We start from the raw sequence: 21,409 nt of genomic DNA on the forward strand, positions 1-21,409 counted from the left end.
ATTGCACAACAAAATTTGTGGTTAAATTTCTGTTTTTACACTTGTGAAAATTAAAAAAAATGGTTCTGAAGTAAAATGTTTGCAAAAAAAAGTAAAATGTTCATTTTTTTCTTCCACATTGTTTTAGTTCCTGTGAAGTACGTAAAGGGTTAATAAACTTCTTGAATGTGGTTTTGAGGAGCTTGAGGGGTGCAGTTTTTAGAATGGTGTCACACTTAGTTATTTTCTATCATATAGACCCCTCAAAATCACTTCAAAGGTGATGTGGTCCCTAAAAAAAACATGGTGTTGTAAAAATGAGAAATTGCTGGTCAACTTTTAACCCTTATAACTCCCTAACAAAAAAAAAAAAATTGTTTCCAAAATTGTGCTGATGTAAAGTAGACATGTGAGAAATGTTATTTATTAACTATTTTTTGTGACATATCTCTCTGATTTAAGGGCATAAAAATACAAAGTTTGAAAATTGCAAAATTTTAAAAATTTTCGCCATATTTCCATTTTTTTCATAAATAATCGCAAGTAATATCGAAGAAATGTTACCACTAACTTGAAGTACAACATGTCACTAAAAAAACAATCTCAGAATCAGCGGGATCCGATAAAGCGTTCCAGAGTTATAACCTCATAAAGTGACACTGGTCAGAATTGTAAAAATTGGCTCGGTCATTAAGTACCAAATTGGCTCTGTCACTAAGGGGTTAAACTTTTATATTTTTGTATTTTTTAGTATTTTCAAAAACATTTTTTTTTTACTATCTATCTGCTCCAATAGTCCCCATGGGAGACTAGAAGCAGCACTTGTCTGATTGCTTCTGCTACATAGAGCAGGGCTGCAGCCCTGCTCTATGCAGCAGATATACTCACTTGCCATGAGCCTGGGCGATGCTCATAGCTATACGGCTATGACAACCACAGGAGTCTCCTGCTGACCCCGGGTTGTTATGCCAACCCATTAGCGACCAGCGGTCATGTGGGAGGATTCTATCCATCATTGGACGTTAAGGGGTTAAAATAAAAATATTTATAGTTACCTCCCATGCTGGAGGGGCTTCTCCCCTGTGTGGATTCTATGATGTTTAACAAGTTGTTATTTCTTCACAAAACGTTTTCCACATTCTGAACAGGAAAAGGCTACTGCCCTGTGTGGGTTCTCTGGTGTCTAACAAGGTGTGATTTCCTCACAAAATATTTTCCACATTCTGAACATGAGAAAGGCTTCTCCCCCGTGTAAATTCTCTGGTGCCTAACCAAATCTGATTTCTGGTTAAAATATTTTCCACATTCTGAACAGGAAAAAGGCGTCTGCCCTGTGTGAATTCTCTGGTGCTTAACCAAATCTGATTTCCGGATAAAACATTTCCGACACTCTGAACAGGAAAAAGGCTTCTCCCCTGTGTGGGTATTCTGGTGGATAACAAGATTCGCTTTCCCGGTAAAACATTTCCCACATTCTGAACAGGAAAAAGGCTTCTACCCTGAATGTTGTCTCTGGTGTCTAACAAGATGTGATTTCGTCACAAAACATTTTCCACATTCTGAACAGAAAAAAGGCTTCTCCCCTGTGTGGAATCTCTGATGTTCGATAAGTTGTGATTTGTGTGCAAAACATTTTCCACATTCTAAACATGAAAAAGGCTTCTCCCCTGTGTGGTTTCTCAGGTGGATATTAAGATTAAATTTCTGGGTAAAACATTTCCCACATTCTGAACAGGAAAAAGGCTTTTCTCCTGTGTGGATTCTTTGGTGTCGATCAAGATGATGTTGACAGTTAAAACATTTCCCACATTCTGAACATGAAAAAGGCTTCTCTCCTGTGTGAGTTCTATGGTGGTTATCAAGATGCCCTTTCTTATTAAAACATTTCCCACATTCTGAACATGAAAAGGACTTCCTTGCTTTAGTAGCAGTTTGTTTTTTAATGCCTCTTTTGGGTCTTGGATTTTCCTTAGTAGTCGGTAGTGAATCAGATGACAGATCTTTGCTGCGAAGGGATGATGGTATATCTGGAGTAATGGCATTCACTTCAATTGTATCCTGTGAGATCTCAAGATCATCTGATTTTAAAATTGAAGATGTCAGCTGTCCCTCTGATCTCCAGGTACAGTCATCTGTCAAGAATAAAGCCAATTATTTTTCAATAAAATATCCTTGAACTTTATATTTTCTCCTAAAACTGTCTGTAAAAATGGTAAAGGTACCGTCACATTTAGCGACTCTGCAGCGATACAGACAATGATCCAGATCGCTGCAGCGTCGCTGTTTGGTCGCTGGAGAGCTGTCACACAGACCGCTCTCCAGCGACCAACGATGCCGAGGTCCCTGGGTAACCAGGGTAAACATCGGGTTGCTAAGCGCAGGGCCGCGCTTAGTAACCCGATGTTTACCCTGGTTACCAGCGTAAAATGTTAAAAAAACAAACAGTACATACTCACCTTCGCATCCCCCGGCATCCCCTTCCTGCACTGACTGAGTGCCGGCCCTAACAGCAGAGCGGTGACGTCACCGCTGCGCTGTACTTTCACTTTACGGCCGGCGCTCAGTCAGTGCAGGAAGTGGACGCCGGGGGACGCGAAGGTGAGTATGTACTGTTTGTTTTTTTTACATTTTACGCTGGTAACCAGGGTAAACATCGGGTTACTAAGCACGGCCCTGCGCTTAGTAACCCGATATTTACCCTGGTTACCAGTGTAAAACATCGCTGGTATCGTTGCTTTTGGTGTCAAACACGACGATACACGCCGGTCTGACGACCAAATAAAGTTCTGAACTTTAATCAACTACCAGCGATATCACAGCAGGATCCTGATCGCTGCTGCCTGTCAAACTAAACGATATCGCTAGCCAGGACGCTGCAACGTCACGGATCGCTAGCGATATCGTCTAGTGTGAAGGTACCTTAAGTTGATGTATATACTCGAGTATAAGTAGAGGTTTTCAGCATTTTCGCAGGTGCGGATCCGCAGCGGTTTCATATGCATTTACAGTATCATGTAAAGCTAAGGGAAATTAAATCCGCAGTGCACATGCTGCAGAAAAAAAACGTGCGGAAATGCAGCTGTTTATTTTCCGCAGCATGTCAATTCTTTGTGCAGAATCCACAGCGGTTTTTCACCTGCTCCAATAGAAAGCTGCAGGTGAAAACCCGCAGCGGAATCCGCAATAAAAACCACGATAAATCTGCAGGAAAAATCACAGCGGTTTTGCACTGCAGATTTATCAAAACCGCTGCGGAAAATTCCGTAATGGAATCCGCAGCGTGTGCACATGGCCTTAATGCAGAGTCAGTCAGTCCCACTATTGACCGAACTCCACAGGTGGCATCACGACAGACTTTAAACACTTTTCCCTTAAAACACCGTTCCCCTTTAACGTTGAGGCCCAGGGCCACGGATCGGGTCGCAGCCACCGTGACATTCCCCCTCGAGACCGGACCCGATACGGAGTACCCCACTGCCCTGGGGGCGACTCATTATCATTTCCATAATGGAGTTACTTTATGAGGTTTTAAACGGCTCTGGTTTTCTGCATTTTGTCATAGTAAGGCTTGTGAAAATGGTGTGTAACATCTCGCCTGGGATTCGCACCTGCCACCTCTACTTCTGTCACCAGGCATGGCCTCATTCATTCTGCAGGCAGCACTGGGGATGGAAGAGATATCGGAACCAGAAGCTCTGGATGGTGCAGGCTCTGTTCAGCCATTTAGATTAGGGTTGCTGTGAACTGTAGTGCCATCCAGTCAGGCATTATGGGTGTGTGTGCTGTCCATCTGGAGTAATCTGCTTCCTGCTTTCGCCAATTGGAAAGCACCCCACCCTACTAAAGCTCAAAGCTAATTGCAGGAAGATGCCAGATACAGCCTTGTTCTCCTCTGGTTCAGCCCTCTCAGTGCTAAGCTGCCGTGACCCCTTAATCTAGCTTCTTATGATTTTGTATTTTCTCTGCTCTCTTGGATCTGACCCAACTACTTGACTATTAATCATCCCACCTCACTCCACAGAACAGCAGGTAACCCCATGGCCCAAGCCTAGGGATCTCTGTGTAAGAACAGATCCATGTAAAGAATGTTGAGCAAGGCAATCCTTGGGATCTGCAAAGCTGAGTAGATAGTGCCAAGCCTGATTGTGGTAGCCATATTTTGAGCTGCCAGGTAACCAATACATCGTGTCTGGAATCTATTCCAACAAGATATGCATTCAAATAGCTAAATGGCGCTCCTTCCCTACTTAACCCTGCCATGTGCCCAGACAGTAGTGTACAACCGTATACAGGGTATTGTTGGATTCAAGAGACGTATGAAAATAATTTGTGAGATCCATTTGTTCCCTATTATCCTTTGTGAAGAATTCCAAAGTTATCACCACAAAAAGCGACATGTCAGATGTGAAAAATGGGAGTATTTTGGGCAGTAACTACTGTAGTCAAAAACTGACTATGGACAATAACACATCTATCAAAATGTTCAAACTCAACAGTCTTCATCAGTAAAATATGAGTAGTGGTATCAACTCTCTGGAGTAATTAGAGTATGGGGCTCGGTGGCTCTTGGCAATCTAAACTATCGTAAGGGCCAATATTTTCTATCAGATGAGTTTCAAGAAAAAATATTAGACATTTAAAGAGAACTTTTTATAATACTGCAGAGCTGGGGCATCTTCAATTTAGATCTCCCACATTTGGAAGAGGTAATGGAGACTTTAAAAAAAATAAATAAATAAATACCAGGGAGTTCCAAACTTACAAACTCACCTAACTGAGGCAGGCTGATCCTACCACAATCAATCAACCAGAATGAACATGTTAAAAAAAAAAAAAAAAAACAGAACTAAAAAAATATGTTACATCTCCCCAAAAAAAGTATGTACGAGGGGAGAACTCCAACACTAAACTGGAGTTGCACTCGTTTATGGTGGACCATTGGAGATACTGAGTCCTGACCAGAAGACTAGAGAAAGTATTAGTGCCCCCATTTCAGGAGAGATTGTGCAGTAATCTGAATTCCTTAGGATGGAAAACATAATGGAATTTATGACGTGGAGTGAATCTATGAAACCAGGGCTCGAGCCATGCCAACACATCTCCTGCAGGCGTGAATAAATGTATATTACAGCCATCAGCCACGCACAGCTTAGAGATATATCATGGCACAGGTGTAATGCTTTATATGTAGTTTATCACAATCCTCCTTGATATTAGTTCGTTTTTAATACAAACTGAAAAGTCAGGAGAAAGGGAAACTCTGTTGTTATTGTACAGAAATTCACACTCGGCCCTCACTGCACATTTAATGCTGTTGATCATAAAAGCGAAGTTTGGCCAGAAACACTGGACCTGGTCTTGTTGGGACCATATGAGCACATTCAGCAGCACAGAAGGGAGAGAAGGTAGATTCACCCAATAAGATATCAGGGTTCTAGGAAGCCAACAGCATCATTACCCTCCGCTTTCTCTTACAGGCCCATCATAATATCTTGTCAGCACATTCTACGTACGTTGTTATTTGCCTTTGAAGTCTACAGACCTGGGCAGGTAACGGTCAGCTTGTTCTAATCCCTGGGGGTAGGTGGATCCTGTGTAAGAAGGTGGCGGGGACCCTCGTTCGTGTGCCTTCTCTCTCCTGGACTCTGTCCGCACGTTCACATGTGGCACCTCACTGTGTGATGTGATGTAATGTTTATATACATACAGTATATATATATATACACGCAGGCACAGCGCGAAACGGCCGTCGTCCCAAGTCTCCCCTGCTCACACGAGCTTCGGCTCTGTCGTTTCCGGCCATGAATTTTATCTGGATATGTTACCAATAAAGGATTGAATCTAGTGAAGACTGGTGAGTGCCCTTATTTTTCTCACATATATATATATATATATATATATATATATATATATATATATATATATATATATATATATATATATATATATATATATATATATATATATATATATATTTACTCAAAGGGTTGGGCAATGTTTATAGGATTGGGGCTAGAATAGGATATAGGATAGGCTAGAACTGTTGTGGGGCTAGAATAGAGGGGGGCACAGTAGTGATAGATGATATCAAAGAATAGAGCAGGAGGTAGGCAGCACAGGGGTTAACTAAAGGGGAGGTATAGCAAGGAGCAGGGAAGTATAATCAGGATAATTCCTGATTAGAGACAGACACGGTCAGCCTTGCCAAGGGCAGGGTGCATGCAGTGTATGAGACAGCTACAGGTCATGGGGATAAAGCTGCAGATGGCAATAAGGGGCCCCAGGCTGGAGTATAGTACAGTCGGGCATCAGCTCAATAGGATCACATCAGGGCGGTTCTGGGGTCTACAACTGAGGCGGAAGTCAGTAAGATGGAACTCCTGGCACCTTTGCAAGATGGAATCGGACAAGGGGCTGACAGGGAGCTGGTGATGCAGGAAGTATGGAAGGTACACGGATTGTCCACAGAAATGGCATGGATTGCCGGGAGAGAAGGAGAGGTTATAGAGGAAATGGAGTCTGCCCAGTAGGAAGGGAAAGTGCAAGATATGATGCTTTGTGTGAAATATGCTGCAAAAGTGATGGGTGCCCATGTTATCAGTAAAGTTGAATTGTTTGAAAAGGACTGTGACGCTGCAGTGTTTTATGGAACCTGGAATCCTGAAGCTGGAGTGAAATAAACCGAGGGAACTGAAATGAGTACTCTGCTGCACACATCACACACACCAGAAAGGACTTTGTATTTCATCTGCGGGGCGCCAGGGTGTGGAAACACTACACCTCGTTGCCACGACTACCACCCTGGCCGCCTTACACTTGCAGGTTGTAAGCGCTGTACAAAAGGGTTTTCACAATTTCACAAAGCCATTTAAACATTTTCGGATGGAGGAGAATGTTATGCTCTACCCGCAAAATGGGGATCACATGATTGTGCCACGTCCGAACTACACCATTGATAAAGCAGCCACAGCCGGTGACTGAGAAGAATCTCTGACTTCTCTGTAGTTAGTGGTCACTACTCACCTGGGTAGTCATATGTAGGAGTCTCCTCTTTACACCGCTCATCACCCCTCATATATGTCTCAGTAGTATTAATATGGGTCAGATCTTCACCCTGAAACAAATACTGTAAAAGTCACAGACAGATGGAGAAGTCACATCTATGATCAGCTCTAATCCTGCCATCTCCACCGTTCTCATGACACCAGTATGAAACATGTAATACTGGTGGATAAAACATAGTAAAATAGTAACATAGTAACATAGTTAGTAAGGCCGAAAAAAGACATTTGTCCATCCAGTTCAGCCTATATTCCATCATAATAAATCCCCAGATCTACGTCATTCTACAGAACCTAATAATTGTATGATACAATATTGTTCTGCTCCAGGAAGACATCCAGGCCTCTCTTGAACCCCTCGACTGAGTTCGCCATCACCACCTCCTCAGGCAAGCAATTCCAGATTCTCACTGCCCTAACAGTAAAGAATCCTCTTCTATGTTGGTGGAAAAACCTTCTCTCCTCCAGACGCAAAGAATGCCCCCTTGTGCCCGTCACCTTCCTTGGTATAAACAGATCCTGTTATGATCCCAATGGTAGAGGATCTCAGGGTTTTCAGCAAAGTCTGCAAACATAAAAAACCAGCTCATAGGGAGGTGGTAACTGAGCTGACCGCATACCTGATCCTAGCCCACAACTAATAGCAGCCGGGGAACGTACCTACGTTGGTTCTAGACGTCTCGCGCCAGCCGGAGAACTAACTAACCCTTTCAGAGAAAATCAGACCTCACTTGCCTCAAGAGAAAGGTACCCCAAAGTAAAGACACGCCCCCAACAAATAATAACGGTGAGGTAAGAAGAAGGGACAAACGTAAGTATGAACTAGATTCAGCAAAGAGAGGCCCACTATATAATAGCAGAAATATAGAAAGCGGACTTATGCGGTCAGCGAAAAACCCTACAAAAATATCCACGCTGAATATCCAAGAACCCCCGCACCGACTAACGGTGTGGGGGGAGAATATCAGCCCCCTTAGAGCTTCCAGCAAAATCAGGAATCACATTATGAACAAGCTGGACAAAAAACAGAACAATACAAATGAACAAAAATAAGAAAGCAGGACTTAGCTTATCTTGAAAAAAATCAGGACCAGTAGACAGGAGCAACCAGACAAGGACTGATTACATTGATGCCAGGCAATGGACTAAGAATCCAGGAAGTTTAAATAGGAACACCTGTCATGGTTCTCAATGGCAAGAGAACTACAAAAACATAAATCAGGACTAGCTCTTGGATGATGGCATCTAGAGCTGACCGTGAGCTAAACCTACCGCACAACTAACAGTGGCCGGGTAGCGTGCCTACGTTATATCCCTAGACGCCCAGCGCCAGCCGGAGGACTAACTACCCCTGGCAGAGGAAAAACAGGCCTGACTTACCTCTAGCGGAAATTCCCCAAAAAGGTGACAGAAGCCCCCCACATGTATTGACGGTGAGTTCAGAGGGAAAAGACATACGTAGTATGAAGGCAGGTTCAGCAAAGCGAGGTCCACTTACTAGATAGTAGGAAAGGGAACTTCACGGTCAGCTGAAAACCCTATTCAAAAGACCATCCTGAAATTACTTTAAACTCAAGTATCAACTCATGAGACTGGAGTGGCAATTTCAGCTCACAAGAGCTTCCAGCTACAGAAATATAACAGAACTGTGAACTGGAACAAAAATGCAGGGGGGGAGGGGGAGGGGGAGGGGGAGGGGGAGGGGGAGGGGGAGGGGGAGGGGGAGGGAGAGGGAGAGGGAGAGGGAGAGGGAGAGGGAGAGGGAGAGGGAGAGGGAGAGGGAGAGGGAGAGGGAGAGAATAAAAAAATAATTTCATTGACATACATTGGGTTTCGTGTTCCGGGTCCGGACCCCGACTTTACAGTAGAATCGGCCGATTCCATACGATCCGACATCCGAGAAGGTCGGGTTTCACAAAACCCACCTCGATCCTAAAAAAGCTAAGGTCGCTCAACCCTAGATCAGATGTCTAGGAGCAGGAACATGCAACAGAAAGCTCTGGTTACATTGATGCCGGCAAGGCAATGACTGAGCAGCAAGGCTAAATAGGAAACTCCCATATCCTGGAGGAAACAGGTGAACAGAGAAAGTGAGGACACAAGTCCAGTACCACCAGTGACCACCGGGGGAGCCCAAAACCAAATTCACAACAAACACCCAGGGTCTAACGAACCAGGTGACTACCAACCTGGGGAAAGAAAATCCAAGAGCCATACCGCTAGTGACCACAAGAGGGAGCCAAAAAGTATAGTTCACAACAGATCCTCAGCGAGATATTTGTATTGTCCCCTTATATACTTATACATGGTTATTAGATCGCCCCTCAGTCGTCTTTTTTCTAGACTAAATAATCCTAATTTCGCTAATCTATCTGGGTATTGTAGTTCTTCCATCCCCTTTATTAATTTTGTTGCCCTCCTTTGTACTCTCTCTAGTTCCATTATATCCTTCCTGAGCACCGGTGCCCAAAACTGGACACAGTACTCCATGTGCGGTCTAACTAGGGATTTGTACAGAGGCAGTATAATGCTCATCATGTGTATCCAGACCTCTTTTAATGCACCCCATGATCCTGTTTGCCTTGGCAGCTGCTGCCTGGCACTGGCTGCTCCAGGTAAGTTTATAATTAACTAGGATCCCCAAGTCCCCCCCAAGACTGAGCACAAGACCTTCACCACCGTCTACACATCATAGGAGAGATCTCATGACACCTTCTCTCCATCTACCTGATGATTCTGAGAGACATTGGGATCTTCTTGTTTACAGTCCTGTGGAAGAAGAGGACGGGGACATCTCTCGGGTGTTGTCCACTTACTGGATAGATCTGGAGGAAACACACACAGGGAATGAATTAATTCCTTACATACAGATAATTATAGGCTGTGTGTATTTAATCCTATTACCTGGTGATGTAAGGGGCTGGGGAACCTCCATCATGACGTCCTCATACAGATTGTTGTGTAATTCTAAATACTCCCACTCCTCCATGGAGAAATAGACAGCGACATCTTGGCACCTCATAGGAATCTGACACATACAATGATACCGTCATCACACCGATCCCTTCATAGTTTTACTGTATAATGTCCCAGCATTCCCAGCAGTGTCACCTCTCCAGTCAGCAGCTCAATCATCTTGTAGGTGAGTTCTAGGATCTTTTGTTCATTGATGTCCTCATGTATCAGTGGGTGAGGTGGAGGCCTTGTGATTGGGCTCAGGGGTCTTTCCCATCCCTCAGACACAGGGGTCTGACAGCGCTCATTAGAATTTTTTTTCACTACTGTGTAATCCTGATTAAGGAGAGACACATTAATAAATCTCACTACAGACATTTCCAGATTCCTCACCTCTTGAGTTCTGTCCAACAGTTTTAATGACATAAATAAGAATTATGTAATGTGACGCCATCAAAATCTCTCACCTCTCCAGTAAGACGGAAGAGGATCTCTAGGGTGAGGTGTAATATCCTCTCCGCCATCTTGTCCCTCTTCATATCCATTCTTGATGGGTAGTTAATAAAAATTATCTTAATATAGAAGATGTCTACTGAAAGGATCGGATATTGTAGGGACCTGAATAGGAAGACGATGAGAGGATGAATCATTACAAAGAATTCTAATAATAAAATTACTGGAGATAACAAGGGAAACATTTCAGAAGACAGAACGTGTAGATGTTGTATTCTCTAGTCTTGTATGGACTGGAACATAAGCTGAGTTACTGAGTAAGACATCTCCTCCATGCAACCAATCACTGGCTATGTCACTCACTGCTTCGGCAATTAATTTACTGTAGGAATCACAAGTTCGTTGGGAAAGAACAGAAGATACAGAGTCTGGCGGGGACCCAAGCAGCAATTACCGTATTTTTCAGACTACAGAATGCACTTTTTCCCCAAAAAATGTTTGGTGGAAAATGGGGGTGCGTCTTCTAGTCGGAATATGCTTACAATTAGTGTGATGGCAGTAGGAGTCGGGTGATTCTACGGCGGTCCGACACTGCAGGGAGATCCCACTCCCTTCCTAGGCTGGTGCAGCAGTATTCGGCGGCGTGCAGTGGTGTGGGGCTCCGCCAACATTTTTGGAAAGCCCTGAGCACTGCACATCCACACTGCTGCCATGCGGTAGCCCCTGGTGAAATGTCCACTGGGTTGGCACATGCACACATTGAGATCTCGAGAGATGAGATCTTGGAGCCGAGATCTCAATTTGCAGCGGCATTTTCCCAGAGGCCATTTTACCGAAGGCCACCGCATCGCAGCAGTGGGGGGTGTGCGGGGCTCGAGGGCTTTCACAAAATGACAGCGTAGCCCTTGCAACCCTTAGCATCGATGAACCTGCCGCATCAGCCTGGGATGGGATTTCCCAGAGGCCACTGCTTCACAGCAAGGGATGTGCGGGTGCTCCGGGCTTTCAGAAAATGTTGGAGGAGCCACCGCAGCATGAGAACCACAGAACCTACCGCATCAGTCTGCAATAGGAGTCATATCACTGCCAAACCACCGAACACCCCGTGACCACCCTCCACCAGCGCTACTGATTTCCCACGATAAGCTGAATTCAGACTCAATGACGGACCACAATTTGACACATTTTTATTTCCCTATTTTCCTTCTGTAAATTTGGGGTGCGTCTTATGGTCCGGTGTATCTTATACTCCGAAAAATATGGTATATTTTAATTATTTTACAACATTGTTTTTTCTCTGACATCTACTAATAAAACCTATAAAGTTTAGGCCACAGACAACCAATCGTTTGTTCCTCGGAGTCGGCAGCTGAATACGTTTCTCATAGACTCATCTTCCATAACGCTAATTCTCGTCTCACTTACAGACGCTGGAATCGGCATTAACAATACTGCAGGAGATATATTTATTACACGTGACAGGAGAAATAACGACTTCATGATGAGGATGACATCATCTTCTACTACGGCTCTAGAAACATATTTGTCCAGAGTCCATCACTGACTCCATCCCCACCGGCCGTCTATATGAAGGTTTCCAGTCTTCTCCGCACTGTAATCTTCTATCACGTCAGATCTCATGTCTGATTCACACACAGAAGTTTGAGGCTTTTATAAAAGCTTTTTTGTTTTCAAAAACACCATGGTCAGAAATTAACATATTTTTGGGATTATAAAACACACTGGCCCACAAGACGCACCTAGGTTTTAAATTTTATATATGCAGCTCTGGCAAAAATGAAGAGACCACTGCAAAATTTTCAGTTTCTCTGATTTTTCTCTTTATAGGTATGTTTTTTGAGTAAAATGTACACTGTTTTATTTTATAAAGTACTGACAACATGTCTCTGAAATTTCAAGCTAAAAATATTGTACTTATTTTCAGCAAATGAGAAATTGGCAAAATAATAAAAAAAGAAACAGTGCTTTCAGACCTCATATAATGCAAAGAAAATAAAATTCTTATTCAAGTAGAAACAACAATACTAATATTTTAACTCAGGAAGAGTTCAGAAATGAATATTTGGTGGAATAACCATGAACAGTTTTCATGCGTCTTGGAATGCTTTCCACCAGTCTTTCCCACTGCTTTTGGGTGACCCTTTGTTTGATGGTTTCTGAGTATCCATCTTCCTCTTGATTACATTTCAGAAGTTTTCAATGGGGCTCAAGTCTGGAGATTGGGCTGGCCATGACAGTCTTGATGTGGTGCTCCTTCATCCACACATTGATTGACCTAGCTCTATGGCATGGGGCATTGTCCTGCTGGAAAAAGCAGCCCCCAGGGTAAGGGAGCATTGTCTGAGCAGAAGGAAACAAGTGGTTTTCATGGATAACCTTGTATGCAGCTTGATTCATACTTCCTTCGCAAAGATTAACCTGCCCAATTCCAGCCTTGCTTAAGCATCCCCAGATCATTACCGATCCTCCACCAAATGTCACAGTGGGTGCAAGACGCTGTGGCTTGTACGCCTCTCCAGGTCTCCGTCTAACCGTTATACGACCAGGTGTTGGGCAAAGCTGAAAATTAGACGCATCAGAGAAGATTACCTTACTCCAGTCCTCTATGGTCCAATCCTTAGGGTCTTTGGCAAACTTCAGCCCGGTTCTCCTTTGCTTCTGATTGATGAAAGGCTATTTTCTAGCTTTACATGACTTGAGGCCTGCCTCTAGGAGTCTGCTATGAACTGTTCTTGCCGTACGCTTCACCCCAACTGCCATTTGCCATTCCTTTTGTAGGTCACTTGATGTCATCCTGGGGTTGCTGAGTGACATTCGAATAAGATGACGGTCATCCCGATCAGTGGAGAGTCGCTTTCACCCTCTGCTGGTCTGTAGCTCTGTTGTCGCCAATGTCTGCTGCTTGACCTTGTTGTAATGGACTACATTCAGTCTACTAGTAAAGCCAGAATTGACCCACTTTTCCTCAGTCAAGACTTTTCTTTTCAGCTCTTTTGACATGGTTAAAAATTATTTTATAATTCAAATTAATTTTGGACTATTTCTAGCACTTGTTTGGTCATCCAGCTTGTCCTATTGCAAGAGGATTGTGAAGACCACAACAGTGTTTTTTATACTTTCCCTCGTTAAATAAGACTTGGTTCAGCTGATCACCTAATCCGAATCACATTAAGGCCGGCGTCACACTCGGCGTAAGACAATACGGTCCGTTTTTTACGTCCGTACTACGGCCGTAATACGGAGAAATGTTCCCAAAATAGTGATCCGTAGTCAGGGTGTGTCAGCGTATTTTGCGCATGGCATCCTCGGTATGTAATCCGTATGGCATCCGTACTGCGAGATTTTCGCGCAGGCTTGCAAAACTGACATCTAATGGATTTATGTGCTCAAATGTTCGGGAAAACATATATACAGTATATATATATATATATATATATATATATATACAGTATATATACAATATATATATATATATATATATATATATATATATATATATATATATATATATATATATGTCATTGAGACACATATATATATATTCTGTATTTATATTTCATTCAGCGCGATATCTGTGAACAGCCGGTAATTCAATTGCCGGCTTTTCATTTCTCCTGCACAAACCCGACAGGATATGAGACATGGTTTACATACAGTAAACCATCTCATATCCCCTTTTTTTTTGCATATTCCACACTACTAATGTTAGTAGTGTGTATGTGCAAAATTTCAGCGCTGTAGCTGCTGAAATAAAGGGTTAAATGGCGGAAAACATTGGCGTGGGCTCCCGCGCAATTTTCTCCGCCAGAATGGTAAAGCCAGTGACTGAGGGCAGATATTAATAGCCAGGAGAGGGTCCATGGTTATTGGCCCCCCCGTGGCTAAAAACATCTGCCCCCAGCCACCCCAGAAAAGGCACATCTGGAAGATGCGCCTATTCTGGCACTTGGCCACTCTCTTCCCACTCCCTGTAGCGGTGGGATATGGGGTAATGAAGGGTTAATGCCACCTTGCTATTGGAAGGTGACATTAAGCCAGATTAATGATGGAGAGGCGTCAATTATGACACCTATCCATTATTAATCCAATTGTAGGAAAGGGTTAAAAAACACACACACACATGATTGAAAAGTATTTTAATGAAATAAACACAGCGGTTGTTGTAATAATTTATTGTTCTCTCAAATCCATTTGCAGTCCCTCGCTTGGCAACATAATAAACGCACAAGATACATACCTTCTGATGTACTGTCAGGTCCAACGATGTAATCCATCTGAAGGGGTTAACTAATATTACAAGCAGGAGCCCTGCAATAATGCAGCTGTGCTCCGTGCTTATAATTCCCCTGCGAATGAATGAAATGTAGGTCATTGACCTACATTTCATTCATTCGCGGTGAGGCGCCCTCTGGTGGATGTTCTCATGAACTGCAGCCTGGGAACTTTTTCCCACGCTCCAGGTCATATGAGGACATCCACCAGGGGGCGCATCACCGCGACTGAAGGAAATGTAGGTCAATGACCTACATTTCATTCATTCGCAGGGGAATTACAGGCACGGAGCACAGCTGCATTATTGCAGGGCTCCTGCTTGTAATATTAGTTAACCCCTTCAGATGGATTACATCGTTGGACCTGACAGTACATCAGAAGGTATGTATCTTGTGCGTTTATTATGTTGCCAAGCGAGGGACTGCAAATGGATTTGAGAGAACAATAAATTATTACAACAACCGCTGTGTTTATTTCATTAAAATACTTTTCAATCATGTGTGTGTGTGTTTTTTAACCCTTTCCTACAATTGGATTAATAATGGATAGGTGTCATAATTGACGCCTCTCCATCATTAATCTGGCTTAATGTCACCTTCCAATAGCAAGGTGGCATTAACCCTTCATTACCCCATATCCCACCTCTACAGGGAGTGGGAAGAGAGTGGCCAAGTGCCAGAATAGGCGCATCTTCCAGATGTGCCTTTTCTGGGGTGGCTGGGGGCAGATGTTTTTAGCCACGGGGGGGGCCAATAACCATGGACCCTCTCCTGGCTATTAATATCTGCCCTCAGTCACTGGCTTTACCGCTCTGGCGGAGAAAATTGCGCGGGAGCCCACGCCAATTTTTTCCGCCATTTAACCCTTTATTTAAGCAGCTACAGCGCTAAAATTTTGCACATACACACTACTAACATTAGTAGTGTGGAATATGCAAAAAAAAAGGGGATATGAGATGGTTTACTGTATGTAAACGATGTCTCATATCCTGTCGGGTTTGTGCAGGAGAAATGAAAAGCCGGCAATTGAATTACCGACTTTTCACTAACACCGCTGCATATTTCTCGCAAGTCACACTGCTGGTCCGTGTGGAATCCGTATTTTTCTCGCCCCCATAGACTTTCATTGGCGTATTATTTGCGCAATACGCTGACAAACGCAGCATGCTGCGATTTTGTACGGCCGTAGAAAGCCGTATAATACTGAACCGTAATATACGGCTAATAGGAGCAGCCCCATTGAGAATCATTGTGCCGTATGTTATGCGAGTTTTACGGACGTAGTTTCTGCGCTCTTACGTCCGTAAAACTCGCCAGTGTGACGCCGGCCTAAGTAGAATGAGGTGTACTTTGGTTGGAATTGAACTGACTCTGGAATGGAATGGCTGTCAGACATGTAGAGATGGTGATTTTTAGAAAACATCACATGACCCGGTCACATGACCGGGGGGCCCACAGTGTCTAAACAGCCCAGGGCCCTGGCTACGCTTAATCCACCCCTGGTTCCAAGGCGTAATGGAGTGCATATGACTATGCAGCAGAGCTGGCCTTGCTGCCAATGTGTTAAAAAAACATATTGGGGTGGATATAAATTGATAGCAGGGGCAGGCCTTGCATTCAATGCAACATTTTTTTCAGGAGGCCCTCCTGGACATCTTATGACGGGTATTGTGGTGCGTTGTAATTCTTGGCAGCCCATCCACTCACAGCGTAGGCTACAACAGTTTAGGAGACCCACTGTTTAACAATGGCCCTTTAAAAAGATTAATGCCGCCTGATGTACCAGTAAAAACAGGCTCTGTGACTTTAAGGCTAAGTGCACACGTTGCAGAAATGCCACGGAAATTTCCGCAGCAATTCTGCAACTCCTGCCGCGGGTATATTGCATGTGGAATTGGCATGCGTTTTCCCGCTAAACACTAGCGTTTTGCAAGCGTAATTAGCTTGCAGAATGCTAGCGTTTTCCAAGCGATCTGTAGCACCGCTTGGAAAACTGATTGACAGGCTGGTCACACTTGTCAAACATAGTGTTTGACAAGTGTGACCAACTTTTTACTATTGATGCTGCCTATGCAGCATCAATAGTAAAAAGATCTAATGTTAAAAATAATAATAATAAAAAAAAAATTGTGATATTCTCACCTTCTGGCTTCCCTGAAAGCCTTTCCCGCTCCTTGCGATGCTCCGGTCCCAGTAATGCTTTGCGGCATGACCCCAGATGACGTAGCGGTCTCGCGAGACCATACGTCATCACAGGTCATTTTCGCAATGCATTACTGGGACCGGAGCATCGCGAGGAGCGGGAAGCATGCCGGGGGATGCTGGAAGGTGAGAATATCACCATTTTTTATTTTAATTATTTTTTTTAACAATTATATGGTACCCAGGGCCTGGAGGAGAGTCTCCTGTCCTCCACCCTGGGTACCAACTGCACATGATCCGCTTACTTCCCACATGGTGGGCATAGCCACATGTGGAAAGTAAGCGGATCAATGCATTCCTATGTGTGCGGAATCCCCACGATTCCGCACAAGGAATGAACATGCTGCATTTTTTTCTGGAATGTGATTCCACAGCGGAAAAAACGCAGCATGTGCACAAAAAATGCGGAATGAATTCTAATAATAGGATGCTTAATGTATGCGTATTTTTCAAGGTTTTATCGCATTTTTATAGCGAAAATTCCTAAATGTGTGCACACAGCCTAAGAGTCCCTCCTTCATAAATGAAACAAGATGGGTCTGCTTATGTGTCACACACCAGATGGCCAGCTAGGGTTGTTACGTTACAATGACATTTTCTAGTGAATGTATTTGTAGTGGTTGAAAGCAAAGTTAAAGTTGAAAAACGCTTCAAAAACGCTGCGTCTGAACTAAGCCCAAGTGGGGGAGGAAATTTTCGGTCTGGGGTTCATTATTTGGCCTTACAGGCAAGTCATTAACCTGCAAAGGATGTACCTTGATATATTTCCCAGCAAAATCCGTTTTGGTTTCGTTTTAGTGTGTTTTTTGTGGCACCAGTAAAAATAGCATGAATCTCAGAAATAATTGTTTAAAGCTGTGAACAAGGAGTCAGGAATTCTTCCAGGGGCGATCCCCATGATGTTTCTGTGTCATCTGAGCAGTGTTTCCATCATTTTCAAATGTTTTTAGACCTTAAAAGGACCCCGGGGGGGGAATAGCGGTAAAAATACTTGGGCCTCCTATAGACTTACATTGGGCTCGTTGCTCCGGTCGAGTATCCGAGTATTCCAATTTACTCAACCCGAGTAACGAGCACCCGAGCATTTTAGTCATCACTAATAATGTGCCGTCAGTAAATAGAATGGCAAGGGAATGTATAATGGGTGCTGGGCCTAATATGTATGGAGATAAACATGAAAAAGGACACATTATACATATAGAGGGGGGAGTGGTGAAGAAAGTGTTTCCTCTATGAGCAATCTATTAATGTGTGTGAATATTAGCGGTGAGCTGTTTAGTGTTACAGTGTGGATAAACACTTAAGAAAAATGAAGATATGGTGGGGTGGCTTGAGCACTGGCTATGTAGGAGGCAGAAGGTCTGAGCTCCCACCCTGACATCCTAAAAGTGACTCACAAAGCCTACAAGAATATTATCTTCCTGATCCAGAACAGTTTCTTATCGTGCCTGGACCATTTTGATACCAAAATCGGGGTTTTTGGACAAAAATCAGAAGACACAGCATTTTAAAATCCGAGGACAACAGCGGTGCAGGAGAGGCGGAGGGATCCTCTCTTTCATCATTTAATCTTTGTGGAGCACTTCTGCGCCATAGTTCCAGCGTTACCCACACAGAGGACACACAAGACGGACTTCCCCAGCATCAAGGGACCCACAGCAACCTCTTAAGGTGAGGCACAACAGGCATCTCACTCGATAACCGCGGCAGGCCTGCAACGCACTGGGCTGTGCTTACCGCGAGGTGCAGAAAGTAGATCCAGCCACGTCCAGGCGCCATCTTGCAACAGATCCAGGCTCAGACGTGACAGCAGCTCTCAGCGCTCCTTGCTTCTAGCTGCAGCACGACACAGAAGAGACTGCAGAGTCTGCCGGTGAGCCTCTTGTGAGGAGCCCTGTGGTCGGTGACTGATCCAATGATGCCCACCGCAACCCATCAAGGAGCGGTGCAAAAAATCCGGCAGCGGCAGACCCTAAAGTACAAGGGAATCCTCCCAGCAGGACTAACCGAGGGACGGAGTAGGGAAGGCCCAAAGCATAACAGAATAAAGGGGGACTCGGTGCTGCTCAGTGCTGACAGGGACGATAAACCTGAAAACCAATAGGCCTGCATTTCCTCCTATAAGATTCACACAACACCCTGTTTGGGATGACTTTCAGGTAATCACTGAAGCAATTTAACCTATATACCAGAGGCAACAGTACTGTATTGAGCGCCGAGGTTAAAGACCCGAGATATAACTAACTCTGCGAGTCCTAATATAAATAAACCAGAGCAGATACTCTACTTTGTCTATATTACCTTAACCTTGCAGTCTACTTAAAGGCATATTCCTTATAAATCTTATCCTGTGGCACCACATGGCTTGAGGAGTAAAGTCTACCTGGCATTGTACTACACCAGAGTTCGACTCTCTTACACCTGAGACCCTTATAAATAAGATATATAAGCCTGTATCAATGAGAAGATTGGTTGTCTATCTTCACACAACATACTGTTTCTCCTTATTGGGAAACAGCCATCTACATCATCACAACCTCTCTATCTACTTAAAGGGATCACTCACCTGACCTACTTGCCTACCTACCATCTTGGCCAATACTGTATGGTCATAGTGTACCCACTTGTCTATTTGTCAGCTTTAATTCTATTGCAAGTATATTGAAATCTCTTTTGTATTATTCTATATTGCAGGTTAAAAATTCTACATATATACTCTGAACTGTACTATCATATACAGCTCTCGTGAAAATTACTGGTTGACGGCTTGTTGGGAGCAGTGAACTTAACCCCTTTCCGACCTTTGACGCCACTTAGGCGTCATGAAAGTCGGTGCCAATCCGACCCATGACGCCTATGTGGCGTCATGGAATGATCGCGTCCCTGCAGATCGGGTGAAAGGGTTAACTCCTATTTCACCCGATCTGCAGGGAGAGGGGGAGTTGTACTTCAGCCCGGGGGGGTGGCTTTGCCCCCACGTGGCTACGATCACTCTGATTGGCTGTTGAAAGTGCAACAGCCAATCAGAGCAATTTGCAATATTTCACCTATGAAAATGGTGAAATATTGCAATCCAGCCATGGCCGATGCTGCAATAGCATCTGCCATGGCTGGAAATCATGTTCTGTACCCCCCCACTGCCCCCGATCTCCTCCCCAGTCTTCCGTTCTGTCCGGTACCCCCCTCCGTCCCCCTGTCCGCTCCCCCGTGCTCCTGTCCGCTCCCCCCATCCTCTGATCCCCCCCCCCTGTGCTCCGATCCACCCCCCCACCACCCCCTCATACTTACCGAGCCTTCCGAAGTCGGTCCGTCTTCTCCCTGGGCGCCGCCATCTTCCAAAATGGCGGGCGCATGCGCAGTGTGCCCGCCGAATCTGCCGGCCGGCCGATGCGTTCCATGTACATTTTGATCACTGTGGTAAACTTATCACAGTGATCAAAATAAAAAAAATAGTAAATGCCCCCCCCCCCCCCTTTATCACCCCCATAGGTAGGGACAATAATAAAATAAAGAAAATATTTTTTTTTTCCACTAGGGTTAGAACTAGGGTTAGGGTTAGAACTAGGGTTAGGGTTAGGGTTAGAATTAGGCTATGTGCACACGGTGCGGATTTGGCTGCGGATCCGCAGCGGATTGGCTGCTGCGGATTCATAGCAGTGTTCCATCAGGTTTACAGTACCATGTAAACCTATGGAAAACCAAATCCGCTGTGCCCATGGTGCGGAAAATACCGCGCGGAAATGCTGCGCTGTATTTTCCGCAGCATGTCAATTCTTTGCGCGGATTTCGCAGCGTTTTACAGCTGTTCCTCAATAGGAATCCGCAGGTGAAATCCGCATAAAAAACACTGGAAATCCGCGGTAAATCCGCAGGTAAAACGCAGTGCCTTTTACCTGCGGATTTTTCAAAAATGGTGCGGAAAAATCTCACACGAATCCGCAACGTGGGCACATAGCCTTATGGTTAGGGTTGGAATTAGGGCTAGGGTTGGAAATAGGATTAAGAATAGGCTTGTGGTTAGGGTTGGGATTAGGGTTGGGATTAGGGTTGTGGTTAGGGCTGTGTTGGGGTTGGGTTGTGATTAGGGTTATGGCTAGAGTTGGGATTAGGGTTAGGGGTGTGTTGGGGTTAGGGTTGGGATTAGGGTTAGGGGTGTGTTGGGGTTAGTGTTGGAGTTAGAATTGAAGGGTTTCCACTGTTTAGGCACATCAGGGGTCTCCAAACGCAACGTGGCGCCACCATTGATTCCAGCCAATATTGCGTTCAAAAAGTCAAATGGTGCTCCCTCCCTTCCAAGCCCTGACGTGTGCCCAAACAGTGGTTTACCCCCACATATGGGGTACCAGCATACTCAGGACAAACTGGGCAACAATTATTGGGGTCCAATTTCTCCTGTTACCCTTGGGAAAATAAAAAATCGCTTGCTAAAACATCATTTTTAAGGAAAGAAAAATGATTTTTTATTTT

General features: G+C 44.3%; 1 protein-coding gene across 1 annotated transcript in view; it reads right to left on the minus strand.

Moving 5' to 3' along the window:
* Nucleotides 1–378: 378 nt before the first annotated feature.
* The window catches only part of LOC143766641 (gastrula zinc finger protein XlCGF66.1-like), a 31,642-nt gene continuing 10,611 nt past the window's right edge, over nt 379–21,409 (minus strand). The window contains exons 3-8 of the mRNA XM_077254452.1: nt 10,463–10,613; nt 10,152–10,331; nt 9,945–10,068; nt 9,768–9,865; nt 7,003–7,093; nt 379–2,111 (exon numbers count right to left, since the gene is read on the minus strand). Coding sequence (XP_077110567.1) covers nt 1,474–2,111; nt 7,003–7,093; nt 9,768–9,865; nt 9,945–10,068; nt 10,152–10,331; nt 10,463–10,540 — 1,209 coding nt within the window. The 5' untranslated portion in view covers nt 10,541–10,613 and the 3' untranslated portion in view covers nt 379–1,473. The remainder of the gene's footprint in view (nt 2,112–7,002; nt 7,094–9,767; nt 9,866–9,944; nt 10,069–10,151; nt 10,332–10,462; nt 10,614–21,409) is intronic.

This window comes from Ranitomeya variabilis, chromosome 4, assembly GCF_051348905.1.
Source record: "Ranitomeya variabilis isolate aRanVar5 chromosome 4, aRanVar5.hap1, whole genome shotgun sequence".
Lineage (NCBI taxonomy): Eukaryota > Metazoa > Chordata > Amphibia > Anura > Dendrobatidae > Ranitomeya > Ranitomeya variabilis.